General features: G+C 42.8%; 1 protein-coding gene across 2 annotated transcripts in view; it reads right to left on the bottom strand.

The window, feature by feature from the left end:
- Positions 1–5,466: 5,466 nt before the first annotated feature.
- Positions 5,467–23,619, bottom strand: part of LOC311232501 (atlastin-2) — a 166,744-nt gene continuing 148,591 nt past the window's right edge. For both annotated transcript variants that reach the window (XM_084319326.1, XM_084319327.1), the window contains 3 exons: positions 17,960–18,031; positions 16,909–17,340; positions 5,467–7,186 (listed from right to left, as the gene is read on the bottom strand). In XM_084319326.1, coding sequence (XP_084175452.1) covers positions 7,079–7,186; positions 16,909–17,340; positions 17,960–18,031 — 612 coding nt within the window. In that variant the 3' untranslated portion in view covers positions 5,467–7,078. The remainder of the gene's footprint in view (positions 7,187–16,908; positions 17,341–17,959; positions 18,032–23,619) is intronic.

The following is a 23,619-nucleotide window of genomic DNA, read 5'->3' as shown; positions in this document are numbered from 1 at the left end:
AATGTGAAGCGTATGCACAGTTTTGCTAAATTGCTGCATTTTCTATACATATTTTTGATTTACCTTGAAAATGTCTATATGTAATATTAGTATGCCGAGAGATGTGTACGGTAATTGTGTGGAATTGAAGCATACAGCTACACATTATTATAAAAATGCATATAGGCATACAACGTGATCGATACAAATATCTCTATATAATATATGCATTGCATTTCATGAATGATAAACACCACTAAGTGTTGTGTGTACAGTGCATGACATTATTGCACTTGGACAATGTGTTTCAGACGAGGAAATGATTTCGCGCTGCTGCAGCAAAACGCTCATAACTCGACTTTGAGGAAACGCGCGTCGAATTGGGCCAATATTTACCTTTTTTGGTGTGGAATTGTGAACGAACGACGGCATGGATCAACAAACGGCTTTTGGCGTATTGTACATCAACTAGCATATTGTCAAATGAGCCCAACCATTTCCACATAGCTAAAATATATAATATAGAAATCTATCCGCGGAAATCATGTGTTTTCGCTAAATCAGCCTCTTAAGAGTCTGGCACGGTGGGGGATTTGCCGTCTCCCCCTAGTGGCGTTCAAAGTGTTAATATAGTTTTAGCCCTGCAATCACCGGCATGTATCCCCATTCATTAAAGTGCTGGCACACACAGCGACATCTGGCGCTGATTGAGTTAAGAGCGTGGCATACAGGGGTGTTTAACGGCTCCCCCTGGTGGCGCTCAAAGTGTTAACGACACTTAACCCCTAACTGCTTGATTGATTGATTGAAAAGTTTATTAACAGATTGCAGAATGGGTACAGTACAGTACAATACATACAATTGTTAAGGGGATGCAGACCAGATAAATACTTTCGTCTTGTTTACATCAGGGTCCCCCATTTTCAATTCATCATGACACACACGACATACAGATAGACAGTACTGCTACATCTATACATTTATGACATACCAGATGTGCAAATACAGTACTGTTTGTGATACAAAAAGTGTCCAGAAAAAGAGTGTATATACATTTGACGTAGAAACTACATTGGAGGAGGTTGGGTAGGTGGGTGGGTGGGGCTGTACATTGGAGGTGGGGGGTTGGGTAGGGGGGAGACACTGTACATTGGAATACTGACAAAGCCATACTTGGTCATTTACTGTACAACTGGGTTAGGACATTTGTAGGGGCCAGTTTCGAATTGCAGTCTCCCGTAGGTGTACTTTGAGAGTGTTTTTGAAAGTGGGTAGTGATTCACATTCCTTTACAGCTTTGGGTAGGGCGTTCCACATTGATGTGGCATAATTGCGAAACGTGTTTAGTCCCTTGTTTGAGCCGAATCTGGGTTTAACATGATTTGTGGAGCTCCCTCTGGTGTTGTGATCGTAGTATTCACTGACCTTTGGGAAGTATTTTGACATGTACATGGGTACCTTGGTCGTGTAGTGTATCTTGTAGACCAGGCCCATTGCAAGTTGCTGTACTCTGTCGTCTACTCTAAGCCATCCTAGGTTGTCAAAGTGGGCAGGGGTGAGGTGGGTTCTAGGAGTCAGGTCAAGCAGTAGTCCGACTAGTTTGTTTTGAGATGTTTGTAATTAGGTTTTTAGTGTCTTTGATGAGTAGGTTGGCACCTTGCATGGTCGCTCGCCTCTGCCATCTGTGTAAATGTGAGGAACAAAATTGTAAAGCACTGTATATATAATTTTAACGAGGATTAGTTAGCCAGATAACGTTACAAAATCTTTACTTTACAAAATCAACCACTGAATAATTGTTATTGTTTAGAATGATCAATTTGTATGACTAAATCACATTCCCATGCTTAGTTTGGCGGATTAAAATCCAAAACATCACTATAATTAAAGGGATAGAAGATCAGCAGTCTTACCTGTAAAGCCGCCCGTCTTCCGCGGTCAACACCACCATTCCTCCCAGGTGTCAGGCTCCTCATTCACTTCTATTCATTTTGAGGACCAAGTCTAAATGTTATACTTCTGAAGTATAAACAAACTATATATATTCTGTCAAAGGTACCTGTTTTTTTTAGCCAATGTTGCCATTTTCAAATATACAGTATACAGTATAGGAAACATCTTTCACCTGAGGTGCAGTCTGACCAACTGTCAACTTTTCACAGAATGTTTAGAATCTTTCTACCAGCAAGGCAGCAGGTAACCACTCCCTGGACATTCTACATAAGGCAAAGATACATAACACATTCAATAAATAAATGTACAGACACATCAAATGCCAAAACAAACATGCATCTTTGACTTAATTTTTTTATTTTATTTATTTTTTTAAATCTGCACAGCATCCGTTTGTTTAAACTTCATAAGTATGATATTCACACTAGTTCCCCAAAATGAATGGAGGTGAATGAGGAGCCCGACGCCTGGAAGGAATGACGTTAACAGCAGACAACAGGGACAGCAGTGGTCGCTACCTTACTTGTAGGTGCACTTACATAGCGGTTGTACATGTTCCACAAAAGTGAAATATTCCTTTAAATATTGTTTTTAAGTTACCTGACTTCCAGACTTTTGTGAAGCAACACATTATGATGTAATGGAAAAAGTAATCCATCCATCAGATTGCTATAAACCATAGTGGAGATACGTCAGACATCCACATAGAAAACAAATCCAATAATCACTGGGATATAATGAGCTAAATATGACTATTTGTATAACTCACAAAGCCATGGTCCTCCAGCATTTCAGATTCTGCGATCACTTGGCATTATAATTTGTTTGTTGAAAAAAGCCAGTGTATTACTACCTACATCACAGGTAACGCTGCATATCAGCTGTTTCAACACGCAGGACTGCGATTGTTTTGGAAATGGGTAACCTGCATGTCGTGGTGTGGATTACAACCCTTCTGCCGTTAGCTGCCCATCTAAGGCTTCCCGGTTCACTCAGAACCCGGCAAGAACTAAGACCACGGGACTCTGTACGTAAGCAAATACTGGCTAGTGTAACACTACTGAAGATAGATACCAGTTTCCTCTGTGCGTTCAGTAGAAAGTGATCTGGCTGCACATTAACTTAGCTTAGCACAATGAATGGAAGCGGATAGTGCCGGTTAGCCTAGGCATGGTCCAACTAACACCTCTCCCGAAGGCTAACCGGCACTGTCCACTTCCATTCATTGTGCTAAGCTAGGCTAATGTGCAGCCAGATATCTTTCTATTGAACGCACAGAGTAAAAAACTGGTATCTATCTTCTAGTCTCTGGAGAAGACAATAAGCTAATTTCCCAAAATGTTGGCGTGTTGCTTTAATGTCCAAAAATCCGAACTATCCCTTTAAAGCTGCACAGTGTAGTTTCAAGGAAAAAAGACCTCAACGATAACTAATTATAAAATACTTGAATATTTTTTATAATCGACAAAAAACATTTGAAACAAAGTGAACCAACTTTGCTCTTAGAGGAGGCTTCTTTGTGTAGCAGCCTGAATATTCTACAAAGTATTCAGTATAGTGCTAACTAACTGTTACTTTCCCTGTGTGTGTATAACGTGTGATTTACAGTGTTCCTTTGGATAGGCTAACAGTGTTCCTTTGGATAGCTCGCCCAGTCTAACGACGAGGTGAGGTACTACTCTTCTCCGGCTGCAGTATGGACTAACAATAACATTGAGCCCTTTTTCCCTTTCTGGAGCGGTCCTTGAGTGGGACCAGTGGAGGTTGCCAGCAGGGGGCGGAGTGGCAGTGGTGGCAGGTGGAGCAGTGGAGAGAAGCAAGCAACGAGGAAGAGGGAGTTACCTGGAGGCAAAGGGAGCAGGAAGCTCTCTTCGGCGTTGGACTTGGCCGTGAACAGTCGCAGCCACAGCGGGTGTGTGCTTTGGAATAGCCCCGTTGAAGAAGTTAATGTTGGAGAGCCCCGTCGGAGCGAGCGGCGGGTGATGAGAAATACTTGCTAGTGACGGGTTATCCTAGAAGTATCAGCGATAGTGTGAGTAAGAGAAACCGAACCAAAGGACTAACGTCTAACGTTATCGGGTTATAGTAGTTACTGTGTGCGGTATAGTAGTATGCTGCTAACGGCTCCGTCTGACTTGAGTAGACTACCGGGCGCGTGGCGCTGAAGAGACCGGTGGTATAGCCAGCCACGTTGCGTTAGCAGTGTAACCGATATAGCAGGAGGGTGCGTTGAGACCCAAAGCTTAGCTGTGTTTAGGGTAGTCACAGTATTAGCTCGCGCGACAGAAGCAAGCCAGCAACAGCAGCGGTGGACATTTCACCGACGGTACAGAGTACGCCTCTTCCCACCAGCAGAGAACGCCATACAGCACGCTCCTCCAGCTAACCACTGCCTGCTGTCCGCCCAGCCTGCTGGCTGTGCTCGCGGGATCGCTGACGCCATCTTGTCACCCGGACGAGCGGTGACAAGAGTGGGTCCGCCATCTTGGCTAAGTACTAACAGTACCACATGTATCAACAGCAACGTCCATTGAAGTGAACGCTAACAACCAGTGTCTAAGGGGTACCCCGAACAATTTAAGCCGGCTTAGGTTAGGTTTCTTTTGGTAACGTGGGCCCACATTTACTTGGTTTTATTTTGTTATTTGTTTATTTGATTATTTGGTTCTTGAATTCCCAATGTGTCTACATTTTATGCCTGGGTTCCCCTAGTACAAGCGGGGTGTTTTAATGTATTGAGCACTCAGTGCCTATGGTGGGAAGAGCTTCCCCTACATTATGATAACAAGAGCACCCGGTGCCATGTATTAAGGAATAACATTGTAATGGATAACATGACCAGGCTTCAGTAAAAGTAGACTTGATCGGGATCATTGTGTGTGTGTTTCTTCCGTTTTCCATTTGCTATTCTAACCCCTGGGTAAATATTGTGACTGCATAATTATTTAACCCTTACACCCCATTCACAGAATAGCATTTGAAGGGTCTATACAGGTGGTCAAGGAAGGGTACTGCTTACAGGGAAGCCCAATAATACTATTGAACTGACAGTCACTGGGTGTGGGAGGGCTGTCGGAGGTACTGGGGGAAGTGAGGGTGTGTGGGGAGCTACTGCTGACCGCCTTGGAAGGCGAGGGAGACCAGAGTACCAGTCCCCAGGTTAGTAAATCCTGGGCCCCACCAGCTGCAAGCCCTCCAGAACGACGTTCCGGGCCAAAGACGGGGGTACTTATAGGTCCAATACTATAGTATCCTACTACCCAGTGTCTGTGTACTACTACTCCCACAAGCAGGGATAATCCACCCTTCTACATTTGTATGGTAAAGGTGGTGGGAGGGCAGGAGCACCAGACAAACGGATAATTTCTCATTTCAAACAGCGACCCAGTTAGTCTCTTGTTACACGTGATGTACTTTATACTTAATTATAAAAAAAAAAAACCCGGTGCAGCTTTAAATAAACGATTACATAGTCACTTCTTCATTCCAATGTCGAAAAAACAAATGAAATCATGCCATGCCTGTGCTGTAGGAGTTTGTTTTAATATTGTATTGAAAAATAAATTAACGAAAATAACTTTAAAATGCAACAGAAGACAAAATTAAAGATTATAAACATCTGCCAGCATGGGGGTGGAAGTGTTGATTAAATTTACAAATATATATATATATATAAAAAAGAATTTATTGGACATATACACAAATCACGAAAGCATTCCTTTACATACGGTAAACTGTACTGTGTGGCCTACCACGAAAACCATTGTTCTTCCAGCTACAAAAAAGGTATAGAAAATTTATTTATATATGTATACTTCATACACATGCCCTATGTTCGATGGATCTTTAAAAAATAAAATAAACTGTACCCCAAAAGAAATAATAAAAAACACATTGGCGGTCATGGATGGAATAATAATCAAAAACTAAGGAAACATTTGATAAATATACACATGATTATTCACCTAAAGAGCAGCTGAGGGAGCACATTCCAGACGGACTCGAGGCCAGTGTGTCCCGTCATCTCCAATGATTAAAAAGGTTCTAGTCGTCATACAGCTTTCTAACCAATGACATGTGTGCAGTGAGAAAATTCAGATGTTTTTCAATGGTAGGTTAAAAAAAATAAAAAGCTCCGGTGTGGTTGTACTCCCCGCGTCTGCGACAGCGTTACGTTGACCGGCAGTTTTCCTCCTCATCCACTGTGGAACGGTTCCGTCGGGTTATAGGGGCCTCGAGTCCATTTGTGACACTCTGCAGTAGTGAGATTTAAGAGGACCAGGGTCTCTCTCCATAGTGTCGCTTCACAACCGATAAAAGGAAGTGGTTGTTCTCTCAAGTCCATATCAATCCATCCATCCATCCATCCATTCGTTCATTCATTCAGGCAGGTGGAGGAAGCGAAGACACAGACAAGTGGAGGACAAGGTTGGAGCAGTGAAAGCAACGGGTGGCTTTACATTTAAATGGTTCCTAAAAAGTGCTGTTTCTACAGAAACCATTGAGACAAAGTTCTGCGCTGGCAACAGACATAAAAAAAAAATACAACTTTCTTGTTCTTTCCAATGAGAAGGAAAATGCAGACAGGGACCATCTGCAGTCATCCAGTATAAGCAGTCAAATCAAAGGTGGGAAAGGAGAAGAGGTCTAGTCTGCTTTATATAGGGACTGAATGTACATGGAGATGAAAAAGCTGTCAGCTTTGGTTCTATGAGCAGTGGTGTGCAGGTGGTCTTGGTTCTATAAGCAGTGACGTGCGGGCGGTCTTGGTACTATAAGCAGTGATGTGCAGGTGGTCTTGGTTCTATAAGCAGTGATGTGCAGGTGATCTTGGTTCTATAAGTAGTGATGTGCGGGCGGTCTTGGTTCTAGAAGCAGTGATGTTTTATGTCATCGTCCATTTACTGATTGGGCTTCAATACCTAGAGACAGATAAACAGGCAGATAAAAAGAAAAGGAAGATAAAGAAGGGAGAAGCGAGAATGGAAAGCTGAGGAAAGGGGAGCAAGGATAAGGGAGGGGGGGCAGGAAGCAAGGATAAGGGAGGAGGGAAGCAAGGATAAGGGAGGGGACAAGGATAAGGGAGGGGGGGGGGGTAGAGAGCAAGGATAAGCGAGGGGGGGGGGGGGGGGTAGAGAGCAGCCTGCTAGTCTTTCTTCTTCACATTGTTGTTGGAGGCCTGTCTCGTTCTCTGAGCTGGAATCAAGTTCCCCAGCGTTCGACTCCTCGCCATCTCAAAGAGTTTGGAAAGCACCTGGAGGGAGGAGGTGACACGTTACTAATACACAAGTGGAATTACCTCATAATTGACATTTCTGCTGCAATAAAACATTGTATGTTTTTTTATGAGTTTTCAGTTATGAGGTTTCAAAGTAAGGAAATATAAAGTGATGAGCTTCATGAAATATAAAGTGATGTGCTTCATGACATTTTATGTGATGAGCTTCATAAAGTGATGAGCTTCATAAAATATAAAGTGATTCCATTTAGTTATAACATTTTCCTAACAGAGACCTGTTCGATACAAACATGAGAATAAGGACGTTTTCTCATGTTTCTCAAATTCAACTCAGGAGGAACCACTACAGCTGAGCAGATATTGATATTTAATCTGAGCAAGTTATGAGATCTTTAAATTTAGAGGTTGAAGTGAAACCTGAGTGTGAATGGGGCTATATGAGACGATACTGAGAGCTCAACAGCTTTAAGATCTTTAGTGTCCCTTAGGAGCAAGAATTCAGATTACCACCGAAAACTATGTGTATCTAAATGACAAACTCTCCCGTTTCTCCTGAGATCGAATTGAACCTGTTGAACGTGTTCCTATGGGAACCCTTTCACAATTACAACATAAACAAAACGTGGGTATAAAGTTTACGACTCCCCGCCAACACAACGGACTACATGCCTCACCTTGCGTGGAGTCCTCTTTCGGAGCACAAAGCGAGAGAAAGGAGAGTTGGGTTAGAGGAAGAGAAGAACAGATAAACGGACCGTTAGAGCAGGAGAATGACAGGAAGAAAAGAAACAGCGACAGGGGAGCGAGGCCTCCTGGAGCTGGACAGTGTAAAGAAAAGAAACAGCGACAGGGGGGCGAGGCCTGCTGGACGGTGTAAAGAAAAGAAACAGCGACAGGGGAGAGAGACGTGTCCACTGAAGAAGACATTTGAGAGGAATACCACCAAAATGAAAGGTTCTATAGATAACGCACACCGTATATCACGCCATACGTACCTTATGCATACTGCACCTGTGTATACTTACTTACTCATAGTATATATTTAGATTATAGTGTATTTTAACTATTTATTCTAATGCAAATATAACTGATGGGGCATACAGACCCTCATCTGCACCTTTATTCACACTGCCTACTTGCTCATATGCGTATACTCAAGAGTTAATTATATCGTTTACACTGCCTATTTTTCTTTTTCTACTGTACTATAATTTTATGACCTGTATCATGTCTTCTACTATTACCATGTACCTGTACCTTCCCCCATGCTGCTATGATGCCTGAATTTCCCCAAGGGGATCAATAAAGGAATATCGTATTAACATTCAGCCAATAGATGTCGCACTAAAGCACAAACGTCATTTAAGATGAGATTCCTTTATTGATCACCCTTGGTGAAATTCGGGCATCATAGCAGCGTGGGGGAGGGGGTATGTGGTGGAAAATGTTTATGTCATTATACAGGCTGTATTATAATAAGTATTCTATTATATGCCATATGCTGTGGGTCACACGATGTGTGTTCTTCAGAGCCATAACATAGCTGTGTGGGAAACTGCTCTGTTTTCCTCCCAGGATAGCCATAACATAGTCGTAGTATTGATTATTCTAAATTCTTTCTTATTTTCCATTCTCCTACGTCATTTTCATGTATTTAATTGTATGTCTGACCAAAGTTCGTTCTCACTTCTCGGTCATACATTTTGTGTTACATGTTGTCTCTGGCTGTGAACAGAGCATTTTTCCTTGTATGGCCATACAGGAATAAATCTATTTAATTTTTATTCAACTTTGGACTCAGAAATGGTTATTTGCTCACATTATCTATTATTAGTATTATATTTTTCCACGACAGGTACGGGTTTGGGCAGGGTAATGGAAGACAATAAATATAAGCTATAAAATTGTATCTGAATGTGAAAATATGAGAACGCCAGCGCTGTAAGTCAATGGGGCGCTTTGTTCACTTGCGAGTGCTTAAAATATATCTTATATTATAGCTATGGGTCTAATACACCCGTCGATTGTCAGTGAGTTGCTTCCAGTCAACATGCACGAAACAGATTGTTTTTTCATCGTACATTTCCATTTTATACAGTCTTGAATATTAGTATAGTTTGGGATTCTTAGTAATCCCAGGAAAAGACGCGATAATAGCCCTTTAGTGGAATACACTAAACACGTTGTCATTTTTCGCCGGGTTATCGAATGCATACATGAAATGGCCCTCCCCCTGCCACCTCCTGCACTCAACGTTAAACAGCCACACACAGCTTTGATCGGGGTAGAAAGAAATATCAGATCAACGCAAGATTTTATATAGAGTCCTTACCTGGTATCTGATGTAATGCAAAAGAAAGAATCCAATTATCTGATCGCCATTCCAAATACTGCTCGTGGAGGTCCGTCCCACATTGCCCGGCATTGCATATGAAGGGGGGGGGGGGGGGCAGCATCACAGATGTAACGTTGTAAACGCTAGTCCTGCCGGAGTATTTAAACCCCACCCGCATGGCTCAGATCGTCCCAGAAAAGAAACTACTATGGAGTGCAATACCAGCTGGAAAGCGTAGGCGGCGGTATTTGCCCTTTTGTGAGCTCAGACCCATTCCCAATGATAACATCAGGCTGGATGGATGAAAAATGAATGGATATAGCTAATAAAAGAAATAATGAACAAAACCCGACTATACTCGTGATTGGCGCTGAACGGTTGGCTAGTTAACCCGACTATACTCGTGATTGGCGCTGAATGAGTTAATTGATCCAATCAGGTGCATTCCACATGGGGAAGTAGGGAGGGGATTACATACCTGCAACTTGTAAACAACAACATTAATTATGGACCCGCCAAAATGTTTGAAATTATAGATTCGATAATACTTTTATTCTGTGCAAAAGCTTAATTTTTTTTTAATAAAATGTATTACTGTAATTTTCGCACTATAAGCTGCGCCTTTTCCCCCCATTTTTCGACCCTGAGGCTTATATAACGGTGCGGCTTATATGTGACTCACGTGACCAAACCCGATAATGTAAAAATCGAAATATTGCTTTTTTGACTGCATTGAAATGTTATTTATCTGTTCCCTTATTTGCTAAACTTAATACAACTTGTAAATGAGTTAATTCTTGTTATTTGTCCGACAGTATTGTGTCCCAATGCTGGTGGGAAGACTACAAACGAGAAGCTGGGTGTGGTCCGTCTGCGCGTGCACTTAGCGAGGTGTTGAAACACACAAGAATAGCGAAATGTTAATACACTTATCAAGTTTCAAGTTTCTTTAATAGTTGTCATACAGAAGTACAGAATACTTTCATACAAAATGCTTCTTACTGCTACGCTCCAGAGACTGTGCTAGACAAGATAGTATCAAATAACATAGTATAGCATGTAATTTAGAAGTAGAAAATGAGGTCACAGTGTTCAGTATAGACATATGTACAATGTTCGATGCAGAATAGACGTAACTGAGTTACCATATAATATACAATACTATGCAGTGTACTAATGTACAGTACTATATAGTGCAAAGCAGAAATGGGATGAGGTACAATTTAGGTACAATTTACAGTAAGGTGTACGAGTTGTAGTGCAATCCTTCATCAATAAATATAAAGTGTGGGGAGTGGGTGCTACAGTGTGTTTGTTTAAAGTGGGTGTGTGCTATAAAGTGTGTGGAGTGGGTGCTACAGTGTGTTTGTTTAAAGTGAGTGTGTGCGTGTGGATGTGTGTGCTATGTGCGTTTGGTGGTTGTTGTTGTGTAGTGTTCATTGTTCGTTTAGCAGCCTGATGGCCTGGGGATAGAAGCTTCTTCTGAGTCTTTCTGTGCTCGCCTTGAGACTCCGGTATCGCTTGCCTGACCGCAGCAGTTCAAAGAGGCAGTTGTTCGGGTGACTGGAGTCTTTAATGATTCTCTTAGCCTTGCCCTTGCAACGCTTGTTGTAAATGTTCTGGAGGGTGGGGAGCCCCCCTCCAATTGTGCGTTCGGCTGAACGTGTCACTCTTTGTAGTCTGCTTCGGTCTTGTGCAGTGCTATTCCCAAACCAGGAGGTGATGTTGCCAGTCAAGATGCTCTCTATTGTACATGAGTAGAAGTTCTTAAGGATCTTCTGACTGACTTGGAACTTCCTTAGGCGCCTGAGGAAGTAGAGGCGTTGTCGTGCCTTCTTCACAACACTGTCAATGTGTGTGGTCCATGTCAAGTCCTCGGATATGTAGGCTCCGAGGTACTTAAAGCTGTTGACTCTCTCAACCGGTGCCCCGTCGATGCTGAGGGGGCTGTAGTCCTTGACCCCCGACCTCCTGAAGTCCACAATCATCTCCTTTGTTTTGCTGACGTTCAGGGAGAGGCTGTTTTCCTGGCACCATCCCGCCAGGACCTTGACCTCTTCCAGGTAGGCCCTCTCGTCGTTGGCAGAGATCAGGCCCACCACCACTGTGTCGTCAGCAAATTTGATGATTGTATTGCTACTCCGCTGAGCCACACAGTCGTGTGTGTACAGGGAGTAGAGGAGGGGACTCAGAACACAGCCCTGGGGGGCCCCTATGTTGAGGGTGATGGATGAGGAGGTGCAGTTGCCTGCTCTCACCACCTGGGGTCTGCCAGTCAGGAAGTCCAAGACCCACTGGCAGAGGTCATAGTTCAAGCCCAGATCCCTGAGCTTGGCTATGAGTATGGAGGGGACTATGGTATTGAATGCCGAGCTGTAGTCGATGAATAGCATTCTCACATATCATAACGTTATAAGTTATAGCAACTTAACTTGTGACAAACGGCAGTGTTATTACACGTTGCACTGACTCCGAAAAGACCATCATAAAACACGAGTCGGGCCGTTTTGTCATTAAACAACATTAAATCACATTTAGAATGTCACAAATGTTATGAGCGAACGAATTTCGTTCGAGTCTATTTATTGCAACCTAATGTCATCAGAAAGTAATTTAATCAACTACAGTTTAGTACTGTTTTCGCCTCGACAGTCGCCACTATGTGCGCACCTCTGCCTTGTCATCTTGCCCCTATGCTGCACGCTCTGCCGCTGCAGTCAAGCCAAGGCACACGAATGGTTAAGTGTGACTTAACCCTTCGTGTGCCTTGGCTTGACTGCAGCGGCGATTGGAAGCAGTGCCTGTTCTCTGTGTGACTCGTTGGTGTACCAGCAGCCTGAATTCTTTCCCCAATACATTTCCAGTACAGTGTTCGCCTTCTGCGCTCTGATTGGCCACTGACGTTTCTGGTCGCGCCAATCGTGTGACGGCAAGTTCTTTCGCCGGTTAAGCTTAGGCACTCTTTCGAAGTTGGTTAAGGTTAGAGTTTGTCTTAGAGCAGGGCGATAGAACACCAGCTCTGATTCCAAACTCTAACCTTAACCAACTTCGAAAGTCGCCTAAGCTTAATCAGTGATAAACTAGGTGTTAGGTAGTTTGCTGCTGTTCGAGGCGGAAATGGGCACGTCACGCGATTGGGCGCACATGTCACATGTCACAGAAACGTCAGTGGCCAATCAGATCGCACCAGAAACGTCAGTGGCCAATCAGATCGCAGAACGCGAACGCGGAACTGGAAATGTATTGGGGAAAGAATAGACGCGTACCGGCAGCGTGCAGTGCGACAATCGGAATAAGAAATTATCTGGCTAGATTGACCCACATCATATGAATACTAGGTCCTCCTTATAATACATTTAGTCATTTTGCTGAGGAAAGGGGGGGGGGGGGGGGGGGGGGGGTTGCGATGCGTTTGCTCAAAATAAAGTACCAAACATTTGCATATGCAACAAAGAAAATAGGCCTTTACAATATTCAAAAGACAATGGGGAAAACTCAAAGAAAATAACAAACAACTTAGGTATTATATTTCTTTTGGAAGATGGATTTTTACAGCTAACGGCCACTAGGGGACCTCCTAAATCTATCCTAAAAACGAAAGCAAAAGCTGAAGTTTGCGAGTGGATCCTGACAGCATGGAGGAGTGTCAAAACATCCACGATCACCAACGGGTTCCGAAAGGCTGGACTGCTGGGTGATGAAGAGGACGCCGCCACAGCTGAGGCCCTTCAGAGGCTGTTAGATTCTGACCGTGACGAAGAGGAGTTTGTTGGTTTTGGGAGCGACAACGAAGGAGAAAGGAGAGTGGGTGACGAAGCCACCCTGAGCCTGTTCGTTTCTGACACTGAAGATGAGGACTTTGGTGGTTTTAGTACGCAGGAAGAAGAAGAAGAAGAAGAAGATGAGGATTAATGACTTGACTTTTCTGGTTACAGCAGCCGTGTACTGCACCTTAGCCTAAAAGATGAAGATGAGGATTACCGATAATGACTTTTCTGGTAGGCTGATACCGTATATTTTAAGCAGCCGTGTTACTGTCGTGTTACAGGCACTTTATTTTGCATTTTTTTAAAAACACATTTAATTTAGCCATTGATATTGCCTCGTCAAGCACTGTAAACTGGTTGCAATTCCCCCTCCTCCTCCTCCCCCTCCTTGCAGTCCTCGCAGCCAGTCGTCCAATGAGCGAGAGTTAAAATAGGCTATAGGCTTCTAAAACTATTTAATATGCTAAACTTCTTTTTAAATTCTTTAATTCACATTTCTTTATTTAATTTAATTGTTCCCGACATAATGCTATATGCCCCGACCAGATCCTTGACTCCGTTGCGATACAGATTAATTAGAATAGTAAGTGGCTATCTTTTTTTTTTACCAGCTGTAGATCAATGCCAGTACGTGCGCTGGGAGTGCACCGTTTAGGTTTGAAAGTTGAAAAGTTTGTGTGTCTGAAACGCTATGTGATACTGTACAGTACAGTTTACACAGCACAGTACATGTTCTGTATACTATTGCACTAAATGGAAACACTTGTTATGCAAATATGCAACTTGTTTGTTGAAATGTTAACACTTTAATCGCCGGAAACGCCGAAACTCGTCATTGCCCGCCATGCTCATTCTGCCGAAGACGCCGTAACACGTCTTTGATATCAATATTTCAAAAATCTGTGATCGAAATCATATTTATCTCCCGGGGACCTGAGATATACTGCTGAGCTCCACTCAACTCTCTAACGGTTCAAGAGCGCCATCTGGTGGCCGATCGGCAGATCGCCCAACAGGAAGTCATGTGGATTTGATTTGATTTGATTTTATTAGGGATCCCCATTAGCTGGTGCGATAGCAACCAGCTAGTCTTCCTGGGGTCCACACACAAAAAAACACACAAAAACAATCACTATTGCAAAAAATTCAAAGTCAGTACACACAATGCATAATGAACCTACTGTAACAATTAATATAGCTAAAATTACATTAGTGTAAAACAACAAAAAATTACTTTACAGTGTTAAAAACTATTTAAAAACAATTTAAGATTCTTTTTAAAAGTGAATCTACTGTAAATGCAGCAGAGGTTCCGAGGCAGGCCATTCCACAGAGTTAATGCTCTAAAAATAAAAGATCTCCCCAGAGCGCTGGTTCTAGGACCTGGCAATTCAAGCTGCCCACTACTGGAACCTCTAGTGTAATGCTCGTGCACAGTATTACTAAAAACAATCTGATTATGTATAAAAACAGGAGTCTTACTGCTCATGACCAACTTGAACAGCACAAGTATATTAAAAGACAATCTATTTTCAACGTTAAGCCAAGAGAGGCGGGCATGCATACGGCTCACATTAGACCTTAGTGAGCAGCCAACCGTGCTGCCCTGTTCTGGACCACCTGGAGCTTCCTGAGGTCACCACTGGCAGCAGATGACCACATCGCAGAGCAATAGTCAAGATGACATAAAACTAAACTTTTCACTATCTGACATGAAGTGGTGCTCACCCATATTTCGTCCGGGCACTCGCTATCATTAGCAGGACTCCATCTTGACACAGTGAACACCGATCGGTGCACATAACTCGATAAACAACATGATTTGGACGTATATACTATTATACAACCTGGAAATGGATCGGATATTTCGACATCCCATAATAGAAAAAAATCTATTCCACGCTCATCCCCCAACGGCGCGAGGAAGATACGGTGAGTTTCAGCGTTATTTTCTAATGTCTGCTATACTAACTGCTCTGATGATCATATGACCCACACTAGATGAATGATATAACGTTGCCCACGGAATTATAAACGACCCCCCGCCCATCCGGTCAACATCAGATCATACGTACTGTAGTAACTTCTAGAAGTACCTCCAGTTGAAATTTTTTATCTGGCACCGATCGCTACCAAACTGTATTTGATCATCAATATAATGCATTTGGGGCTATAAATCAAGTTCTGGAGAAAGCTGCAGAAAACGATAAAAACATACTTATACTTTAGACCGTATTTTAGTATGAATATGTGAATGAAAAAGTATAACGTTGCTACACCCTGAACAATAGATATAGGACATTGAATGGACCATAATAATGTCAATTTAGCAATACAATTTAAAAAGTTATAGCCCTGCAAAGAAGGGGAACTTCTCCATAGACAAATAGAGCTGGCTAGGGATGGTAAATTATGAATTTAACCATGGCGATCAAAGTGTTAATAAATGGGAGCTTCCTCAAACAGCCATCTCTTTCCCGACAATCCCCTCTGTGCACAAACCCTTACATATGGTAATTAAACATTAAAACACCTGCGGCTTATAGTCCAGTGCGCCTGTACGTTAATGCCAAGCAAGCAGTGCAAAAATGCTTCCGCATTCGTCACCGCACGCTAGTGCGGTAAAGCGCCCTTCTTTTCAGACAAATGCTACCGTGCGTGCACCGGCGGCGGCGTGCTCGCTCAGGTGCGTGCGTGCGCCGGCGTGCTCGCGCGAGGTGCCCGCGCATGCGACACGAGCGGAGCTCAATATATATAAGTCACCGCCCCTTATTCAGTATCCAACAAATAGCTCAATTGGCAAGGACACATGGCTGTGGATCCTATGGCTTGTTTGCTGGCGAGTTCGAATCCCATCGAAAATATTTTTTAACGTGATTTTTTTTTAACGTGTATTCTTTCGCCGATTAAGGTTAGGCATTGTTTCGGAGTTGGTTAAGGTTAGAACGGTTAAGTTTAGGCGCTGTTAAGGAGCTGGTTAAGGTTAGAGTTTGTCAAAGAGAATGGCAATATAATTTCTATGGTTAAGGTAAGGTTAAGGTTAGGCATTGTTTCGGAGTTGGTTAAGGTTAGAACGGTTAAGTTTAGGCGTTGTTAAGGAGCTGGTTAAGGTTAGAGTTTGTCAAAGAGAATGGCAATAGACAGCCTATTTCCGCGAAAATGAAAGGCGCATTACTGCATGCCACTACGGTAAATTTTTGCACTGCTTGCTTGGCATCTGCGGCTTATAGTCCAGTGCGGCTTATATATGTATACATCATTCAATTTAGCTGCTGCGGCTTATATTCAGGTGCGGCTTATAGTGCGAAAATTACGGTACTCTACATAAACATTTTATCTATAGCACCTGTGTTATATATATAATCCCAATGTGTTATTTCCGTGGCCTAGGAAAGTTTTACCAATATTTATGAATGTGAGCTACTCTCTCCCAAAGCCAGAAACCAGAGAATCAATCTTGTGATGTCATGTGATGTTCACATGCTTTCGAGCAACACTGTACTTATTTTTATGCCTATTCATATGTCTGCACTTTCTACATTGCACTACTTTTATTGTCTTTTTAACATTTAGATGATGAATAAAACGTTGAAGCTTGTAAAGGCATGATGACAAGCCAACAACCACGCACTCACCTGCTCCCATAAGATCTCGGCCGCCTTGTCGATGCCGCTGCCCAGCTCACGGAACTCCCCGGAGTACTTGACGTAGGCCCACAGGCACAGGGCGGCCAGCGCTACGCCCATCACCAGGTTGCACAGAGCTGCGACCGAGCTGATGCCCACGAAGCCCGTCACCAGCGAGGCCACATATGCGCAGAACATGACCATGAAGAGTGTGGCGGGCGTGCGCCCGGCGTAGAAGATGTTCTTGCCGTCGTTGTGCTTGGTGAAGCTGGCGTAGGCCTCGTCCAGCTCCACCTCCAGCTGCTCCTGGTAGCGCCGGCAGAATTCCTCGCCGCCCATCTTCTTGATGCCGCAGAAGTGGCGCACCGAGGCCTGCCGCAGGTCGCCGTGGCGACGCTCCAGCTCGGTCGGCGATATGTAGGGCTTGTCGCCTCCGCACACCTGGAGATGCCCAAAGCGGTCGGTGGACTTACTAGAAACATTCAGGTTCTTGAAATCTAAAGCATAACCTTTACAGTAAATCCTACTCTGTGGCACTTGGGGTGGGGTATGGGTAAGGACCACGTTAAAAAGGCTTATTGGAATAAAACATACTATCCAAAACCATTCAGATTAAGCAGATTAAGAAGATTAAGCAGTGAAGTGAAGTCAAAATCAAAATGTTGACCAAATCTGCTGTATATGTGATGTTGCACATGAGAAGCCAAGAGGGAACCAGTACTACACCTTTAATTTAGGAACCAGTACTACACCTTTAATTTAGGAACCAGTACTACACTTTTAATTTAGGAACCAGTACTACACCTTTAATTTAGGAACCAGTACTACACTTTTAATTTAGGAACCAGTACTACACTTTTAATTTAGGAACCAGTACACTTTTAATTTAGGAACCAGTACTACACTTTTAATTTAGGAACCAGTACTACACTTTTAATTTAGGAATGAGTAGTTTCATTACCTGCTCCATAGAACATCATAATAGTTTCATTATCTGCTCCATAGAACATCATAACAGTTTCATTACCTGCTCCATAGAACATCAGAACAGTTTCATTACCTGCTCCATGCTCTTGTTGTAGATGTCTTTGGCACCAGCCACAGCAGCCAGGTTGTTGGCTTCAGCTGTTGCCTAGGTTACGGAGGGAAAGTCAAGAGTTGTAAAAATATATACACAAATATATAAAGGGTTAGGATCCTGTTTGTTTTTAACGTTACCTCAACTGGACATTAGAGTTGCGCAATTAAACAAAATCACAATCACAATATGGCTCAGTGCAATATCTACCATACAGAAGGATCAGAAACATTTTCTGTCTGGATAGTTGAAACGTTTGTCTACATGTTGTGATGTGGATAGTTGAAACAGTAGTCTACTCTAGATGATGTGGACAGTTTAAACGTTTGTCTAGAGATGATGAGGGGTTGTATTGTAATGTATTTTAATGTATTTGTATGTATTTTAGTGTATTGTAACCTATACTGATTCCTACTGTGTTTTAATTATTGTACTATGTTTTAATTATTGTTGTGCTCATGTCACCTGCCCCAGAGACTACAGTTGAAAATTAGCCAACTTGGCTAAACTGGCATATTTACAGTCAAATGTTCCTTAATATGCACTGTCTCTGTATTTTAAACCAATAAATACAAATGATGTGGATAGTTGAAACGTTTGTCTAGAGATGATGTGGATAGTTGAAACAGTTCTAGATGATGTGGACAGTTTAAACGTTTGTCTAGATGATGTGGACAGTTTAAACGTTTGTCTAGAGATGATGTGGATAGTTGAAACAGTTGTCTAGATGATGTGGATAGTTGAAACATTTGTCTACATGATGTGATGTGGATAGTTGAAACGTTTGTCTATAGATGATGTGGATAGTTGAAACAGTTGTCTATGATGTGGACAGTTTAAATGTTTGTCTAGATGATGTGGATAGTTGAAACGTTTGTCTAGATCAGTGTTTCCCAACCGGGGGTACGCGTACCCCTAGTGGTACGTGGGTGGTCCCCAGGGGGTACGTGAAAAGAGTTTGAAAAGTAAAAAAAAAAAAAAAAATTAGAAATTTTACAGGAAAAGTGTACCCAAATAATGAATAATGCATAATCTGCAATAATGTAACCATGGGGCATTCAAATTAAGTAATGATTTGCTGGCTATAATTATATTATTATTGGCGCAGAGTTCAGCTTCCCGCCGGCGCCGGACTGTCTGCCAGGTGTTCACCAAAAAAAAAAAAAAAAAAAACTCTGAATAATCATCATTGTAGTGGAGCGCTGGCTAGTAAAACAACATCCTATCAAGTGAATACGCTGGTGTTTATTGAGATAAAAATCATTATGGATCAATGGCTGAGTCGAGCTGGTTCATCCAGAAACAGCACAGGTGATACTGGCACTGCTGAATCAGGAGACCCCGTTCTCAAGAAAAAGAGAACAGAGAAGGTGAAGAATCGGCATTTTGGTGAACATTATGTGCTCTCCGGGTTTACTGTCACAAGTACAGAGCCACCACAGCCAATGTGTTTCATCTGTGGCGACGTGCTTTCTAATAATAGCATGAAACCATCACATTTACATCGGCACCTCAGTACTAAACATCCCTCCTGTGTGGGTAAGCCTGTAGAGTTTTTCCACCAAAAGCTGTCTGAATTTAAAGGAAGCCAAGAAAATCTAAAGAAAGCGACATCAGTCTCAACCAAGGCCTTGGAGGCATCTTATGCTGTGTCGCTACTCGTGGCTAAATCGAAAAAGCCATTTACCATAGCCGAAGAGCTAATCTTGCCTGCTGCTATAATTCTCGCAGAAACTATGCTCGATAAGAAAGCAGCTGATGTCCTGAAGAAAGTGCCGTTGTCAAATAATACTGTGTGCCATCGGATCTACGACATGGGAATTGACATTATTGACCAAGTGGTGGAAAAATTTAAAGCATCTGGTATGTTCGCTTTGCAGTTGGATGAATCGACGGATGTAAGTGGGGAAGCACAACTGATTGCGTTTGTGCGTTACAAAGACACTTTGGAGATTAACGAGCACATTCTGTTTTGCAAGAAACTCACAGGGAGAACTACCGGACTGGACATTTTTAACCTTATTGACAATTTTTTCTCTCAACACAAGCTGGGTTGAAAATACTGCTCTCATGTGTGCACAGACGGCGCTGCGGCGATGACGGCATAGTAAATGGATTAATGGCACACGTAAAAAAGGTAAACCCTGACGTTACATGGATGCACTGTATGATTCACCGAGAAGCACTAGCTAGCAAGATAATGAGTCCAGAGTTAAATGATGTTTTGAATGATGCCGTAAAAGTGATCAACTTCATACAGTCCAGGGCCCTCATTCATCAACGTGTTCTACGCACAGATCTGTGCTTACCCTGTGCGTACGATCATTTCTAAGCAAAGAGTGGGATTCATCAATTTCGATTTGAACTCGACTCCGTGCTTACATCTACGCACAGGTCAGACCAGGCGTACCTGGCGCCCAGTGGTAGAATATATTATTACAACAAGGAAATGAGCTTCTGTGCATAATAACACTGGCATGTTCTGTACGAACCGTAGTTCATTATAGTTCATTGTAAAATAGCAACAGTAGTGTAATTATGGTCAAAACCCTATAAATAGCATTTGGAATAATAGATCTTTCTCTCAGAATGAATGCAGCATGGTTTATATAGCGTTATCGGAATATACGGGGTGTAGGCTACTGACTGACTGCGCTCCGCGTAGCTTGATTGATTGATTGGAAAGTTTATTAACAGATTGCAGAATGGGTACAGTACAGTACAGCTCAGTACATACAATTGTTAATTGGGGATGCAGACCAACTTTCGTCTTGTTTACATCAGGGTCCCCCATTTTCAATTCATCATAAATCATAAAGCTCAACTCGTTATTATTTTGCGCAGACCGCAGAAACACGGGAACGTCTTGATTATATTTAAAAGGCTTTACGTTAAACGAAACAAGTGGAATTTCGAAGCTGTAAGCAGAATACAAGTCATATGAATATAGTGTTCTTCCCCCTTTTTACTGTATAAGAAAGAATAGAAAACGCATTGCAATGACACCATAGTGGACAGTCTATGTATATGATGGGATTCAAGTTCGCGTTTTTGTTGATCATAGGCATGCTGTCAGAGTACGATATCTTCAAACATTCTAGAACATTTGTCGTCACAGATCATGTCCTAATAGAACATAGGCTATGGCATGGATCGTGATATTGTGTGGACTGTAATTATTACTGTACCGGTACCACCCATTGTGACAACAGCCTTGTGAGTCCCGCACACAAACATGATGGAATTCAAGTTCATGTATTGAAAGGCAGGCTACATCATACATGCAGTGAGATTCATTGTTCTTGTATATGATCTCTATTATTGTTTATATAGGCTACCCAATACTGACATCAAAATAGATTGTAGTATGCCTCTAGAAATCATATGCAGCAGGTAGAAAATTGACGAGAGATCCATCGCGATTTGGAATAAAATTGAGGAGAACTTTAATCCCTGGCCCTGGGTATTAATCAAACAACACGGGAAAAGGCAGTCATATTCCAGCGCGGTCTTTATTAGCCGACAACAAAATAGATGCCTCTAAAAATCATATAGCCAATCGAACACAACTAATAAAGGCATTCATATTACAGCACGGTTATAATGACACACAACCAACGCCAAACAGTGGTCAACGAACGGTCTTTATTAGTATTTTGAGCTGTCCAGGCAGAATTGCAGCAATGGTCTTAGGGAGCCGTTGATATCTGACATCACCGTTTACGAGTCCGCCTTTTATTTATCCCATAATACGCGATAGTGGGTTCGACAGCAGTGAACAATCTTCGTGGAGTTTCTCAGAGTCCCGCTCGGGTCAGTCCATTATTTCACATCCCATGGGGGGTGTTTCCTCATTTTCATGACCATATATGGATAATCATGCACGAGCATTGACGGTAGAACAAAGTGGTATTCATCAACACGGAGGAGCATAGAGCCTGCTTACGCACCGTGTGATGAATCCCGACTTCCCTGTGCGTACACTAGTTCTACATTCCGTGCTTACGTGTGGAAATAGAAATGTTCTACGCACACTATTGATGAATGAGGGCCCTGGCCTTTGAATCATCACTTTGTGAAGACGGTGGGTCAGAACATAAACAGCTCCTGCTTCACACCGACGTCAGGTAGTTATCCCGAGGGAAGACGTTACAGCGGCTGTTCGAGCTGCGCAATGAAGTGAGGGCATTTCTGTCTGAGCACACACACCCCCTTGTGGCGATGTTCGACGACGCAGACTGGGTAGCTCGGCTGGGATACCTCTCTGATATTTTCAGCAAACTCAACCAGCTGAATCTCTCTCTTCAAGGTAAAGACACAAATGTTCTTAGTTTCTATGACAAAGTGTGTGGATTCATGGAGAAGATCAGGCTCTGGCAGAGCAAATGTGAAAAAGGGGATACAAGTTGTTTCCTGCAGCTGAACGCATACATTGCTGCTGGTGAATGTGACAGAGCTGCAATTGTGAAAATAGTACACACACATTCGTCCAAGCTCAAGAATGAGTTCAACTCCTACTTCCCTGATATTGACAACAAGTCATCCACAATGGACTGGGTGCGTAATCCATTTGTGACGTGCATTAACACTAACAGCAGCATTCCCGCCAGAAGACCTCATAGATGTGTCCTCAGATAAGAGCCTGAAGATGAGGTACTCAAGCACACCACTGACACAGTTCTGGTGTGATGTGGAGAAGGAGTATCCTGAATTGGGGAAACATGCCCTGAATGAACTGTTGCCTTTTGGGTCCACATACCTGTGTGAGGTGACATTCTCCGCCATGACCCACATCAAAACTAAACACAGGAACAGACTCAACTTGGAGAATAACCTGGTCACAGCTGTTGCAACAATCTCCCCCAGACTGACAAAACTGATGAGGGAGAAACAGGCTCAAGTGTCACATTAATTGGTGAGTTACTAACTTTTTTTTAAAGTCTTTAAACAATGGCTATTATAATTTATATGATTAGTTATGATTGAATATATGATTTAAGTGTCACATTAATTGTCGCATTGGGTCACAGACAAAAATCTCCTCTTCTCCATCTCTCCTCATCACTTCTCTCCTTCTTCCACTCCCAGGTTTCACCTTAGCTACACACACACACACACACACAGGATGGGCCGCCATACCAATTTTAATGTAGGGCCGCTGTGCCACGTATCGGCCACCGTGCCAATTTTAATGTACGTGCCGATTTGACTATACACTGCTCTGTGCTGTCATGGTGGCTGGTGGCTATCCATGGTGAATGGTGTCTCAGAACTAAAGCTTTACTTCAATAAACTGCCAACCTGTGTGACCATGTGACTTTATCCAGGTCATCCACACACACACACACTGGATGGGCCGCCGTGCCAATTTTAATGTAGGGCCGCTGTGCAACGTATCGGCCGCCGTGCCAATTTTAATGTACGTGCCGATTTGACTATACACTGCTCTGTGCTGTCATGGTGGCTGGTGGCTATCCATGGTGAATGGTGTCTCAGAACTAAAGCTTTACTTCAATAAACTGCCAACCTGTGTGACCATGTGACTTTATCCAGGTCATCCACACACACACACACTGGATGGGCCGCCGTGCCAATTTTAATGTAGGGCCGCTGTGCAACGTATCGGCCGCCGTGCCAATTTT

The sequence above is a fragment of the Notolepis coatsorum genome (genome assembly GCF_963971535.1).
Source record: "Notolepis coatsorum genome assembly, chromosome: 7".
Taxonomy (NCBI): domain Eukaryota; kingdom Metazoa; phylum Chordata; class Actinopteri; order Aulopiformes; family Paralepididae; genus Notolepis; species Notolepis coatsorum.
Note: the sequence above shows the minus strand (reverse complement) of the source record. Positions and strands in the feature narration are given on the sequence as shown.